This window comes from Mustela nivalis (assembly GCF_964662115.1).
Source record: "Mustela nivalis genome assembly, chromosome: 4".
NCBI classification, from domain to species: Eukaryota; Metazoa; Chordata; class Mammalia; order Carnivora; family Mustelidae; genus Mustela; species Mustela nivalis.
In genome coordinates, this window is record NC_139023.1 from 98,239,155 (window position 1) to 98,254,704 (window position 15,550).

Sequence of the window (15,550 nt, forward strand, 5' to 3'; positions counted from 1 at the left end):
AGTTACAATGCATACAGAGAACAAATTGCAAAACAACAAAAGTTAGGCATTCTTTATAAACAACTTAAATATAAGTGGGTTAAATTCTCCATGAAAGGCATAGATTGGCAGAATTTATTTTATAAAAAACTAACCATGGTCCAACTATATGCTATATGCTATATACAAGAGACTCTATATACGTGATCCAACTATATGCTTTATAAAGAGACTTTAGATCCAAAGACACAAATAGATTGAAAGTGAAAGGATGGAAAACAATATTCCGTACAAAGAGTAACCAAAACAGAACTGGAAGTAACAGCACTAATATCAGATGAAACAAAGAACATTAGATATTGATAAAAGAGTTCATCTAAAATATATAATTATAAACATATACACACCAAATGGTCGAACCCAAAATACATGAGACCATGACATAATGGAAGGGAAGAAAAGAATTCTATAATAATAATTGGAAACTTCTATATCCCACTTTCTGTAATAGAATTTCCATAATAGAAAATCTAGACAGAATATTAATAAGAAAATAAAGGATTTTAATAGCACCATAAATCAACCAGACCTAACAACTAGACATATAGAGCACTACACCCAACAGAAGCAGAATACAAATTTTTTTTCAAGTGCACATAGAACATTCTCCACAATAGGCCATATGTTAGGCCACAGAACATGTCTCAATACGTTTTAAAATGTTAAAATAATAAGAAATATTTCCTCTAAAGATGATGGAATAAAACTAGAAATCAGTAACAGAAAGGAAACTGGAAAATTCACACATAGGTGGAAATTAAACAATATACTTTAAAACAACTGGTGGTCAAAGAAATCACAGAACAAATTAGAAAACACTTAGAAATGAATGAAAGCAAAAATACAATATACCCAAACATATGAGATATGGCAAAGCAGTTCTCACATGGAAATTTATAGCAGTAGATGCCTACATTAAAAAAGAACAAAAAACCTTAATCAAAAACCTAACCTTACACCTTACAAGAACCAGAAAAGGAAGAGCAAGCTAAATCCAAAGCTAGAAAAAAGAAGTAAATAATAAAGATTAGAATGGGGAATATACTGAATTTTGTCAAATGCTTCGTATTTCTGTGGTGTCGGTAATTATTTCTGTTTCATTTCTGACTTTATTTATTTGGGTCCTCCATTTTTTCTTGATGAGTCTGGCTGAAGGTTTATCAATTTTGTTTATCTTTTCAAAGAACCAACTCTTGGTCTTATTGAACTTTTCATTTTTTAGTCTCTATTTCACTTATTTCTGCTCTGATCTTTATTAGTTCCTTCCTTCCACCAACTTTGGGCTTTGTTTGTTCTTCTAGTTCCTTCAGGTATAAGACTAGATTGTTTATTTGAGATTTTCCTTGTTTCTTGAGGTAGGTTGGCATTGCTATAAATTTTCCTCTTAGAACTGTTTTTGCTGTATTGCAACGATTTTGGACCATTAAGTCTTCATGTTCACTTGTCTCTATTTTTCCTCTTTGATTTCTTCACTGACCCATTGGTTACTCAGTAGCATTTTGTTTAGCCTCCAAAAAGAGTAGAAGAGGAAGATGGTGAAGGAGGAGAGGAGGAAAAGAAAAGAATGTAGATGGAAAAAATAAATGGTAAGATAATAGAATCAATTAAACCAAAAGCTGGTTCTTTGAAAAGATCACCTAAATTGACAAACCTTAGCTAGATTGACAAAAAAAGAAACAAATAAAATCAGAGAGTGAAAACATTACTGCTGACCTTACAGAAGTCAAACGAATGATAAGAGTTCTGTGAACAATTATATGCCAACAAATTAGATAACCTAGTTGAGTGGACAAATTCCTACAGACACATTACCAAAACTGAATCAAGAAGAAATAGTAAGTATGAATAGACACATAACCAGAGTTGAATCAATGATTAATTTTTTTTTCATCAAAGGAATGTCCAGTATCAGATGACTTCATTGGTAAATTTACTAAATATTGAAAGAATTAACATTAATTTTTCTCAAACTCTTAGAAAAGGAGTGAATACTTAATTCATTTTATGAGTCCAATATTACTCTGATAACAAAGTCAAAGATACCACAAGAAAAGGTACAAAGCAGAAATAAAAGCTATTGTCTTCACTGACCTCCCCCCATATCAGATATTCCCAGAGATTTCCAGCATTCGTCATTTTTCTGTGTAAGTCCAGAATTCCATCCAGCATAACTTTCCTTCTGATTAAAGGACTTTTTTTTTTTTAACTTTTCTTGTAAGGCAGATATACTGGTGATTAATTTTTCACCCTTTTTGTCTAAAGAGGTTGTTATTTGCCTTAAACTTTTAATGATGGGGCACCTGGGTGGCTCAGTGCTTAAGCGTCTGCCTTTAGCGGAGGTTCTTATCCCAGATCCTGGGATAGAGCCCGGCATTGAGCTCGCTGCTTGGTGGGAAGCCTGTTTCTCCCTCTCCCACTCCCTCTGCTTCTGTTTCCTCTCTCACTGTCTCTCTTTCTCTCTGTCAAATAAGTAAATAAAATCTTTAACGAGAAAAAAACTTTTAATGATATCTTTGTTAGGTATGGAAGAATAAGTCAACAGGATTCCCCCCACCCCAATATTTTTTAACTGTTACTTCACTATCTTCTTACTTGCATTAGTGATGAGACCTCTGCTGTCACACTAAACCTTTGTTCCTTTGCCCATAATGTGTCATGTCTCTTTGGCTCTTTGAAGATTTTCTCTTTGTGGCTTGTATTATTTGAACAGTTTGAGTATGATATGCCTTCATGGAGTTTCCTTAATGTTTCTTCTGCTTGGGGTTCATTAAACTTGTTGGAACTCTGAATTTATATTTTTCATCAAATTTAGAAAAGTGTCAGCCACTGTTATTTCAAATATATTGTTTGTTCCCATCTCACTCACTCCTTCTTTGGAACTCCAGTTACACACATGCCATGCCACTTGAATTTGTTGCACGGCTCATTCATACCTTGTTTGATAAATCTTTGGGTTTTCTAATCTTTTCTTCTGCTGAGTCCTACCTGTAGTTAGTTCCATCCAGTATATATACTTTTTTAATCTCAAATATTGTAGTTTTCAACTCTAGAAGTTCAATTTGGATCCTTTATATTTTTCATGTTTTTGATTAACCGTTTTAACATGTAGAATACAGTTATAATAAATGTTTGAATATCCTTGCCTGCTTATTCTAACGTCTGTGCTAGTGTTCTGGGTGAATTTCAGCTGATTGATTTTTCTCATTATGAATCATATTTTGCTGCATCTTTTCATGCCTAGTATTCTTTATTGGATATCAGATACTGTGAATTTTACTTTGCTGGATGTTGAGTATTTTTGTATCCTTATAAATATTCTTGAACTTTGTTCTGAGATGTAATTAAGTTACTTGAAAACAGTTTGATCCTTTCAGGTCTTGGCTTTAAGCATTTTTTTTTTTTTTTTAGATTTTATTTATTTATTTGACAGACCGAGATCACGAGTAGTAAGAGAAGCAGGCGGGGGGGGGGGGGGGGGAAGGGGGGCTCCCCGCGGAGCAGAGAACCCGATGCAGGGCTCGATCCCAAGACCCTCGGATCATGACCCGAACTGAAAGCAGCGGCTTTAACCCACTGAGCCACCCAGGCGCCCCAGCTTAAAGCATTCTTACATAGGACCAGAAATCCCCAGGAATCGCAAGTGGTGAGAACGAGCATTGTTCATGGCCCTGTTTGAATGTGGGCCCTGTCACCTAGAATTCTTTTCGGTGGTTCCTTCCCCAGTCTGTGGTAGTTTCATCATACCCAACGTGCTGGTGAATACTCACTGAACACTCAGAGGGCATCTGTTAAGAAGCTCCAAAGGTCTCTTTCTATTCTACTCACTTCTTTCCAGTACTCGATTCTGTGAATGGTAGCTGCTTTGGTCTCCTCAGACTCTCAAATCTGTCTCCTCAGCTCAAGGAGTCCCTTAGGCTCAGCTAAAGTTCCGTCTCTCTGCACCACAGTCTTGGAACTTTCTCAAGATAATCAAATGGAACAATTATACAACTTCTTAATTTACCTGTCAACTCTCGGGATCACTATCCTTCTTTGCCTGATGTCCAGTATCTTAAAAATCATTGCTTTCCATATTTTGTCCATTTCTTGGTTGTTTTAAACTGAAATGTATACCTGGTCCCTATTATTCAATCTTTATGGGAAGCAAAAGAATTCTTATTTAACATAATTTTAATAAATTTTAATTTAGATAGCCACATTGGCTAGTGGCTCTTATATTAGATAGTACAGTTAACAATTGCTGTTTTTACCAAGATTGATTTTTTTAAATGCAAATGTAAACTACAAATGGGCATATTTTTAAAAATATATCCTTTAATAGTCATCTTATTGAGTTAATTCAATCATCTCTCAGTTCAGCCCTGTTAGAGGCAGTCTCATATACATTATACATTGGAATTGTTCAAGCTCATTTCAGGTAGAACTCCTGTCTCCAAACTCCATGTTTTCACATTTTTCTGAATATAAACAGATTCAAAATAACAGTGTTGTCACAGTGAATTGTAAGGATGAAGGGATGAAGAAACAAGTTGAGCTTTCAGTTTTTTCATTCTAATGACCATTTGGGATTTTTGTTTTTAAAATATAAAATAGTAAAACAATGCAGACCAGCAGGTGTGCCAAGTGCAAACAATAGTACATACAAGACATATTTTACCAAGTTTGAGTAGTATTTTTTAAATGAAACTTATTCTTTATTATAAATGTATTTACTTGTTCTTAAACTGCAATATTATTGGGGCATCTGGGTGGCTCAGTCAGTTAAGCATCTGCCTTCATCTCAGGTCATGATCTCAATGTCCTTGGATTGAGGCCTACATCTGGCTCCCTGCTCAGTGGGAAGCCTGCTTCTCCCTCCTTCTGCTGTTGCTCCTCTGCTTGTGCTCTCATTCTCATTCTCTCTCAAATTAATTAATTAATTAATTAATTAATTAAATCTTTTTAAAAGCCTGCAATATTATTATTCATTACTATAACAGACCTATATATAGGTATAATTTTTTCCCTTTTTCACCAAATGCATTTATTATGTAGTTAAAAATATTTATCAATTTTTTCTTATTTGTACTGTACTATGTTTTTTATTCTTTTATTTTTATAAACATGGTTTTATATATATGAATTTCAGTGAAAGAAGATGTTTGCTCTTCACATTTTTCTGCATAATATATCATTCATTTCTTTCATGGTTTTTACTGAAAATAATTTTGTTGTGTAAGAAGTAATGTTTTATAAAAGTATCTGTTCTGCGGGCACCTGGATCGCTCAGTTGGGTTGAGCATCAGACTCTGTTTCCACCCATGTCCTGATCTCAAGGTAGTGAGATTGAGCCTGGTGTTGGGCTCTGTGCTCTTGCTCATGCAGAGCTTGAGATTCTGCTTGAGTTTCTCTCTCTCCTTCTCTCTTCCTCCCTCCCCTGCTTGCTCTCTTGCTGTCTCTCTCTAAAATAAAATATATTTTTTTAAAGTGTATGGTCTGTGTGTCAAATACACTAGGCTTGCCATTTTTTCAATAGACGAACACTTTTTTGCAACTCATATTCCAAAGGGCTGGTTTCTTTAACATACAGAGTTCCTACAAAACAAAACAAAACAGCCAAACAAACAAACAAACAAGACAGCAATCCAGTATACATCAGCAAAAGATACGGTTAGTGCAAGGAGAAAAATAAAAATCTCTCTTAAAGTTTGAACGTACTGAAAGATGTTCAGCCTCGCTCATTGGGGAAAATTGCAAATAAAATTGTACTCTGATAACATTTTTATATGCTAGATTGGCTAAGATAAAAAGTTTAGTGAGGCATATGTTCTGTGGTCAAGATTATGGAAAATAGACACTGCCATAGATTGATGATGGGAATGCAAATCAAAACCTTTACAGAGAGAAATTAAGCAATATCTATCAAAGTTAAAAGTGCTAATTTTTTTTATTCAGCAGTTTCACTCCCAGGTAAGTACTGACATGTATTTAGTATATGTGGGAAATGATGTGTATTATATAAAAAGATTCACTGTAACATTGGTTATAATGACAAAACATTGGAAAGGGCCACTGGTTGCAAATTGCACTGGTGTTGGGGGGCAGAGTTAGGAAGGAAAACATGAGCTCATGTGCAATGATGAAATCTAGAAATATTCACAAAGGACTATTAAATGGTCGACTCTGAGGTGGACCCGTGTAGGTTGAATGGATAAGGAAAGAAAGGAAATATGCTTTTTATAGGCACCCTTTTGAACCTATTTATAATATTCTTTTGTGTTTCCTGTTTTTAAAAAGTTAATTAAAAATAAAAACAACAAAATTTCAGCCATCTTACCTTCATAATAAAAAACGAAACAAACAAACAAACAACAAAAACCCAATAAACTAGGCCAATGATTTTTTTTTCATCTCTGACGCAAAAATAATGGAATTGATCCCAAAGCAATATTTTCAATTTTTTAAGAGCAAGGTATCAGGGTCCACCCTACCTATGCACACCATAAAACCATTTTTCTACCATTTCCAACAAGAACATGCTGGTCCTAGTCCAAACAGGATAGTTATTTAAAAAAGAAAACAAACAGCAAAAATATCAAAATTCAAATTCTTTATGCAAATTAAAACAATTCATCATTATGTATTAATAGAGAAATATTACTTTTTTATCTGAATAGGACAGTGGCTGCTTAAGTATCTAATAGTTGAGGTATCAGAGCATGACTTTATATCAGAAACAGGTATAATACAAGATGGACAGATCAAAGGAGAGAAAAAAGTGTAGAAAAAATTGCTAGCAAAGACCAGGATGAGAAGAAACTGAAGCCACAGAGGGGCTAAAACTCTTCCAATGGAAAGACTTCCCATATAGTTATTAACTTTCAGAATAGAAGTTCTTTATTCACTTCTGGGGAAAAAAAAACAAAATTCCATACTATTTACTCTTTTTGAATCTTTTCCATTTTTTTCCTCAGTGTTTTCCAGGGATATGATGATTGTGCCAGTTAGTTAATGCCATGATAATAAAATCACCATAAAATCTCAGTGGCATAAAATTTTATTTAGTGTATGTCTGCAGGTTGGCTGGTGATCAGGGGATCTAAGCTGGACTCTGATAGAGTGTTTCTTTGCTAGCCTGGCCTTGTTCTTCTCATAGCTATGGCAGAGAAGCAAAAGGACAAACCATTTGTACAAATACTTTCCAATCTCTTGTGTCCCATCTGCTGACTTCCTGTTAATTAAAGCAAGTCACATGGCCAGACCCAGAGTCTAGAGTTAAGAAAATACACCCTGCCCCCAGTGAGAAGCACAGCAAAGGACTGGAAGGTAGGGAGGGTAGAACTGGAGCCACTTGGAATCCGCCACAGTTGCCATCATATTTGCATTTCTATAGGGTCTTAAATGTTTATTTGGTTTTCCCATGTATTTTTCATTCGATCCCTCAAACAGTTCTGTGAGAATATTATTTTTATTTTCCACATTTTATGGAAGAACAGAATCAGAAAGTAAAGTCATTTACTGAAGATCACATAGCTACGTAGCAGTGGAAGGGGGGCAGTGGAGGCCTTTTCTGTGCTTTGGTCATTGTTGATGGTTCTTTTTCCTTTGTTTATAGAATATAGATGAAACACAAAAACAATGGACAAAGACAACACAGGTAAAGCTATACAGCTGTATATTGGGGTGAATAGGAGTTGTTTCTTGTTTTCTAATTGCCAACCATCTATTTAATATTGTGTCATTGTAGCCATGCCTAGAATAAAAAGACAAAATTCACATCAAAATAATTGCTACATCATTGCAAATAACCAAGGAAAGGGCCAAAAACAAACCAAACAAAAACAAACCCATATACACAGAAAAGAAAGATAACTAAAGGAGTTGAGTCATGTTTTGTAGATGAGTAGACTATAGTCATGATTGCTAAAAATTTTTGAACATGTGCTTCTAGTGTATGTGAATATATTTAGTAATAAATAATAATTACACTGCTATATAAATAATGCACCCTAAAAAAAAATTTTAAGTACATAAAGTACATATTATTAAGTACATAATATTTTAATAATGTTCATCAATCTCAATGAAATAATGTCATTAAACACACTTTATTATTTTTAAAAATCTTCATTTGCCTTAATGGCATATTAGCTGCAAAAGATACTTCAGAAAGAGCAACACACAAAAAACACATAGGGAGAGGTTCATCATTAATGATACCAGATATAAATCTATATTTCAAATACTCATTTTAATTCTACTAACTGTGTGACAGGACTGACTTCTGTCATATTTTATTTTATTGTTAAATAATATAAATAGAATTATTAGATTTTTATTGTATTTTATTAAAAATATTTTATTATATTTATCATATTTTATTGTTTTTACCCCCATGATGTGGCTGATGAACAGCTTCTACTGGGGTTAGAGTTGTAGACTCTGCCATTTACTTTTCCAGTGGTGTTGTGTTTTGGCTTTTTTTTTCAATCCAACATTCATTTCATGCTATGAATCTTTAAGCCACTTACCCATTTGTGAAGATTATTTTTAGTTAAAACTAAATCATATAACCCATAACAGTCCTTAATATGGCACATGTATATGATCCTCCATCTTTAAACAAAAACCTTCTCCTTACTCAATATCCCCTTCCAATTATCACCCCATATCTGTGTCCCTTTACATCTAAACTCTCAAAAAATTTCCTATTGCTTTTGCTTGCTTGAGTGTCTTTCTAAACCATTCTCATACTCCACTCCTGCTATCTCTTACCAGTTTCCTGACCATGACCATCCCATTTAAAGCCTATGAAATCCCATATGCCCATTCCCTAAATATTCTGCACCATCCCTCCTGTGTTTTGCTAACACCAGCCCTCTGCCAGCATCTGTCCTTCCTCACCTTGCTCAAATGCTACCACCTCCATAAGGCCTTTTTAAATTCCCCAAGGAAAGTTAAGCAATTAATTTATTAATTCCCCTAGAAAGCCTAGCTCTCTTCCATTCTGGCTCTCCAAGAGGACTGTGTTATATTTGTTCCACTGCTATATCAATTACCACAATCTGCCTTCTTCCCAGTTACTATGTTTCTGTCTTATTGCCTAGATATCAAGCCCTTGGAAGACAGAGCCCATGCACATTCATCTAAAAGAAACTTTATACACAGTGGGAGTTTAACAAATGATTTTGCATTTATTAATAAAATTGACCAATTTATTCATCAGTTCATTCCACAAGACTATATTTAGCACCAATTTTGTTACTTCTTTTTTTTTTTTTAAGATTTTATTTATTTATTTGACAGAGAGAGATCACAAGTAGGCAGAGAGGCAGACAGAGAGAGAGGAGGAAGCAGGCTCCCCGCTGAGCAGAGAGCCCGGATGCGGGCTCGATCCCAGGATCCTGAGATCATGACCCGAGCCGAAGGCAGCGGCTTAACCCACTGAGCCACCCAGGCGCCCCCCAATTTTGTTACTTCTTAACATGACTTATGAGATTCATTGATTTCTTCCAAGGCAGGATTTTATGTTGTCTTTAGGATAATAATAGCTCCTATTGATTTCATGCCTAGTACCTGTGAACCATTATATGTGTAGAATTTCTAATCCTTGGAATAGCCTTGCAAGAAGCTATTACCCCCATTTTCCAAATGAGGAAACACACATTTCATGAGGGCAAGGGCATATAACCGTAAGTACCCAAACTAGGACTTGAAGTCACATTTGTGATTCTGTAAGCCACTACACAACATCCCCTCTTCTGTACTGTGGGCTTTCCTTCACTTAATCATCTTCAAAAAGAAGATTTTAGTTTGTCAATGTTTATTTTGTGTTTTACAGCTTTCTGCAATAAAAAAAACACCTCAAAATGATCTGGTAGACAAAAAGTGCTTAACTGAAAAATACACACATCTCTCCTGCAGCAAAGTCTTCTGCCAACCGTGGCAGAAATGCATTGATGGGACCTGTATTTGTAAACTCCCATATCAGTGCCCAAAGAATGGTACCACAGTGTGTTCAACTAATGGGAAAACCTACCCAACTTACTGTCAGCAAAAGAGTGTTGAATGTCTTCGTCCAGAGTCAAAATTTTTAAATAGTGGAGCATGCACAGCTCAAGGTAGGAAAAGCCTAGTTGAATTTATGATGTAACAAGGAAATTGTTTGCTATACTTTCTACTAGAAAGTGAAATTAGAAAATAATTTTGCTATGAAATGTTATGATGCCAATTCAAAATTCCTCTCTAGACCCAATTGCGATTATAACCAAAGAAATTCCGGCCACCAGAATATAGTTAGCCTTCGAGTCCACTGCACAAGGCCCTGAGGCCAGTCCTTCCCCCTCAGTGCCTCTGCCACTCTCTGCTGCCCAGCCCTTCCAAATTATCCCCACCCTCACTTTGACTTGGCCAGTAGAACTATGCCCAGAGCCGTTGAGTTGGTTCAGAATCCAATGAATAAGTCTTTATGTGAGGTTGATGCTAATAGGGAGCTGTACCTCTAGACCTCCAGTTCCCATAATTTCTTCCAGCATCCATCCCATCAGCCCCTACCCTTAGGGAGCCCCAACCCCACTGGCCTTGATCTAAGGGAAGCTCGGGCCACTGCTAACCTAGGACATGCTCTAACCTAGCAAACTTGGCACATCAGACAAAAGAGCTTTTCTACACTCCATCCAGGTTCCTAATGCAGTGAGGAGGCTGGGATGCCAGTAGGTGGATTTGTGGAATGGTTAAGGTTAGGAGTCTTAACTGTCAGATTGAGTGGCAAGCCCCTCCACCCAAACTCAGTTATTGACAAGCTACGTGACTATCAGATCGCATTTTCCACATCTGTAAAATGTGAATGACACTAGTTCCTAACTCATATGACCCTCATGAAAATCAAATAAAATGATGTATATAAAGGTCTTCACACAGTGTTTGGCACACAAAAAGAGCTCATGTAATTTTAACGATGACAGCAAACCTCAGGCTTATCTTCTAATATTAGTTATCATAGGCACTTCATGAACTGATTGAAAAAACACTCAAAACATTCTCTTTTTAAAGATTTATTTGTTTTAGAGAGAGAGGGAAGAAGAGGGTGCAGTGGGGAGGGACAGATGGGGAGGAAGAGAAAAACTCAATTAGAGTCCATGCTCAGTGAGGAGCTTGACTGGGGCATAATCTCACAGAGATTGAGATCGTGACCTGAGTCAAAACCAAGAGTCAGGTGCTCAACCCACTGTGCCACCCAGGCACCTCAAAACATTTCTTTTTAGTTACCATGACATATGCTGGCACACAACACCTAAGTATCTGTGTGATGCTGAGTGAAGAGGTTGAGGCACTGCAGAGCAGGAAGACGAGAGCTCCTACTGCCTGTTGGACAGGAGGGAAGCAAAACTGGAGATTACTTTGTCAGTGGCAGGCTTTTGTTCTCTTGAGTTATTAAATGCCATAAATATATGAGAATACATAAAACTTTTTTATGTTCTAATTATTGTTTGGCTTACATTGAAGAGCACACACTTGGGAGTGAGATCAATATGGTAGCTTTCAATTCCTGGTTTCCTCACTGGAGCAAGCAACTTAACCTCATGTGTAAACATGGGATAAATAATCAGTGTAGTCTTCACAGGGCTGCCTCATGAAATAATTGCTTACTATTATTTGTTAAAATCTTCATGGTGTTCAAAGTTAATTTGAAATTCTCTTTTTTGTTATTTTAAAGGCTTTTCATCAAGAGGTGAAAAGGTGAATACTTAAATATTGCTTATTGTTTTGGTTCTTTTAAATTTTAGGACAATTTGGTGTTTCTGTAAAGTACGGGAATACCACTTCAGAAGGAATTGTTGAAGTAAAACTTGTAGACCAAGATAAGGAAATGTTCATATGTAAAAAAACCTGGAGCATTATAGAAGCTAATGTGGCCTGTCTTGAACTTGGATTTCAGCTGTGAGTGCTTGTTGTCAGTGGATTTTCCCAGGATTGGTTTTATTGTTCCAACTATTTGCTTTTTTTTTTTTTTAAGATGATTTTATTTATTTATTTGACCAAAAGAGAGCATGCAAGCAAAGGGAGCGGGAGAGGGAGAAGCAGATTCCCCGCTGAGCAGGGAGCCTGAAGCAGAGCTGAACCCCAGGACTCTGGGATCATGACCTGAGCCAAAGCAGAGGCTTTACCAACTGAGCCACTCAGGCGCCCCAACTATTTGCTTTTTGATTACCCACTCTTTCTCTGCCTTAATTTCCTCATATGTAGCCTGAGAATATTAACTACCTGTCTCATAGCATTGTTATGAGGATTAAATATGTTCATGTTTCACTAGCACTTAGAACACCCCTGAGCACAGAGCACATGTAAGTTGGTTGAAGTATCTGGTTATATGAATCCTTTGTAGTTCCAGAGAATTGTAAATATGTTTATTACCATCTGTCTCTACTTGTCTATAATTATGTCCACTTTTTCATACCTAATATTGTTTATCTATGCCTTCTCTTTTTATCAGCCTTAAAGAGATCTATTTAATTGTGTTTTTGATTTTTACATTTTATACGTAAATTGTCTCCTGTGACTTTCTCTCAACTTCATTAAGTTTGTTGTCCCTCTCCTTTTCTCTACTGTATTTTTCCTCATTCCTTGAGTTAAATACTTACTTAACTCATCAATTTGTAACTTTTCTTATTTTCTAATACAAGCATTTAAGATACAAATTTCCCGCTAGATAATGCTTCATCTGCATTCCATAAGTCTCAGTGGCATAAAGGTACACATTATTTATTGTTCAATTTGAAATATTTTTAAATGTTCAGTATAATTTCTTTTTTTGATTTAGAAGTTTCTTTATTACTTCCCTAATGAATATATATTTGCTTTTAGTTAACTTTTTGTTATAGAGTTCTTATTTAATTGTACTGTGGTAAGAGAATGGTCTCTATATGATGACAATTGTTTAAATATTTGTTGACACTTGCTTTGTGCTAAGTATATTTTATTTTATTTATTTTGTGCTGAATATATTTTAAATGTTTCATGTGCAGGGTTCTATATGATAAATATGTTGTCCATTAAAAAAAGTCAGCCTGTTAACTGCTTTGTTCAAATATTTTCCTAGTTATTTACATACAAGCTTTCTATGTCTTTATCCTTTAAATGTGTCCTTTACAAACAGCATGTATCTAGATTTTTTTTTAAAAAATCCAATATGACAATAACTGTCTGAATTAGTCCATTTACAGTATTGTGATTATTTACATTGTTGAATTTATTTTCCTTATCTTATTTTAGTAGTATTATTTACCCGGCCTTTTCTGTGTACTTGTTTCTTCCTATTCTAATTTCTATTGGGTTTAATAAAGCTGTTGTATTTTTTAAACCTCCCACCCCCCTCTACTTGGTTTGTAAACTATATACACCCTATTTCTGTTCCTTTAGTGGTTATCACCTTATTTATACCATGAATTCTTGACTTAGGAAGTCCTCACCCTCTTAGGAATAATATAAGGGATGTCACTATTTCTACCAAGTTTCCAGTATTTAGTTCCACATTATTTTTCTATATCCCCGAAGTTAATTTCTATTATTATATAATAAGCAGTTGTTATTACTGTCATTCAACTAGTGCTTACTCAGGTTTATTTCATGTTTACCAACATCTTGGTTTGTTGCTGCTTCTTACATTTTTCAACTTTATTCTGAATTTATTTTCTGTCTTCTTAAACCACATCTGCTAGTAGTTAATTAGTGAGAGTATCTTATTAAGTTGAGGCACAAGATATTTGTGGTTTTTGACAGTTTGTGACCTACAACCTAGAATTCAACCTAATGAGAAACTCTCTCCGTCTTTGATCGCCCAGTATTTTGCTCTTATCATACTTTGTATGAGCTCATAGACAGACTTGTCTTACTGTATTTTATTTATTTATTTTTAAAGATTTTATTTAATTATTTGAGAAAGAATGAGAGAGATCACCGAGGTAGAGGGAGAAGCAGACTGCCTGCTGAGCAGAGAGCCCCATTTGGGATTGAGTCAATCCTAAAACCCTGGCATCATGACCCAAGCCGAAAGCAGACACTCAACCAACTGAGCCATCCGGGAACCCCCAGACTTCTCTGATGTTAGCCAAGGGTATTTTCCTTACTTCTTTAAGAGCTCATTGAGCCCCTTGACGTGCTCCCTGCTCAGCTGGGAGTCTGTTTCTCTCTCTCCCTCTGCTCCCCCTCACCCACATGTGCTCTCTCCCTTTCTCTCAAGTAAATAAATAAAATCTTAAAAATGAAAAAGAAGAAGAGCTCACTGAATGCATTTTATCTAGTACTTTTAGATAGTTTTAAATTGAGATTTTTTTTTTCAAATTATTTACCTGTGCGATTGCCCCAGTGGCTCTTCTTTGCTTTGATGCTGTTTGGCACAGTTTTATGACTCCTTTTTACCATCATTACTGATCTGAAATCATTAAAAATGCCTTTCTTAATCCCTTTAAATATCTAATATTTATATTGCCATTATTGCTTTGTTATTGTTTATATTTACCTAATGCATCTTTGCCCAGCTTCTTATTTTTAACACCATTTCTTTCTAAAGAGAAGCAGGGAGCAATTGAAGGTTCTAGCAGAATATTTTACTGGAACTTATCATCTCTAGTGTATAGAGTCTTAGAGGTAGCACAGATTCTAAACAAATTGGGAAGTCCAAGCAATGGCATATAGATGCCAAAATATCCCCTTAATATTGTCGAGGCTGAGTTGAGGACATGGCTAGGTTTAAAAAAAAAACAAAAATGAACATGCTATAATTAAACCAAATTAATCTCCCAAATTCTAAGCAACAATGGGGCCAACCAAGTAAGCCTTTCAGCATGAGGCCTGTGAAGAGGTCCCCAAAAGAAAAATGGAAAGGTGAGCTCACCTTGCCCGATTTGTAATTCCAAAATTCCCTGATTGATTATTCTACTCCTGTTCCTTGAGCAAAAAGGAGTTCAGAGATGGAGAGAAGCCAAGAATGATGCATCTCAGGTTGGAAAGAAATATCAGGAGTGTGGAAGAAAGCATTTTTAACAGGAAACAGAGAAGAGGAAAGTACTATTTGCTGAGTGTTTGCCAGCTTTGAATTTTGGCTAGCCAATGTAAATTGATTGTTTTCATCACTCTTTACAAAACCAGCTGAGAGTATCCTATTCCCTTTTACAGGTTAAGAGACTGAGGTTCAGAGAATTTAAGCATCTTGTTCAATGTATCACTCATATGTAGAAAATTAGAGGAAATTACTTCAGTTCCTTACCTCCTACGGTAAGGTTATAAATGCAAAGTGCTAATCATTCTACCCTAATGTTTCATTTATTCTAATTGTAGAGGTGCTTTTGATATTCAAAAACAGTTTGAGTTTCCTGAAAATGTCTCTGTAAATTCCACTGAATGTCTCCAAGTGCATTGTCAAGGATTCGAGACAAGTTTGGCTGAATGTACTTTTACTAAGAGAAGAACTAGAAATGACCAGGATTTTGCTGGTGTGGTTTGCTACACGCACAATACAGGTTGGTAGGGGAGT

At 35.6% G+C, this 15,550-nt stretch overlaps 1 protein-coding gene across 3 annotated transcripts in view; it reads left to right on the forward strand.

The window, feature by feature from the left end:
- The window catches only part of CFI (complement factor I), a 49,779-nt gene that overhangs the window by 5,554 nt on the left and 28,675 nt on the right, over positions 1 to 15,550 (forward strand). Inside the window, exons 1-5 of one of the 3 annotated variants that reach the window (XM_082728166.1) lie at positions 1,608 to 1,625; positions 7,634 to 7,675; positions 9,860 to 10,139; positions 11,805 to 11,958; positions 15,355 to 15,536. In XM_082728166.1, coding sequence (XP_082584292.1) covers positions 1,623 to 1,625; positions 7,634 to 7,675; positions 9,860 to 10,139; positions 11,805 to 11,958; positions 15,355 to 15,536 — 661 coding nt within the window. In that variant the 5' untranslated portion in view covers positions 1,608 to 1,622. Of the gene's footprint in view, positions 1 to 1,607; positions 1,626 to 7,633; positions 7,676 to 9,859; positions 10,140 to 11,804; positions 11,959 to 15,354; positions 15,537 to 15,550 lie in introns of those variants that run through there. The other 2 variants (XM_082728164.1, XM_082728165.1) reach the window with 2 other exon arrangements.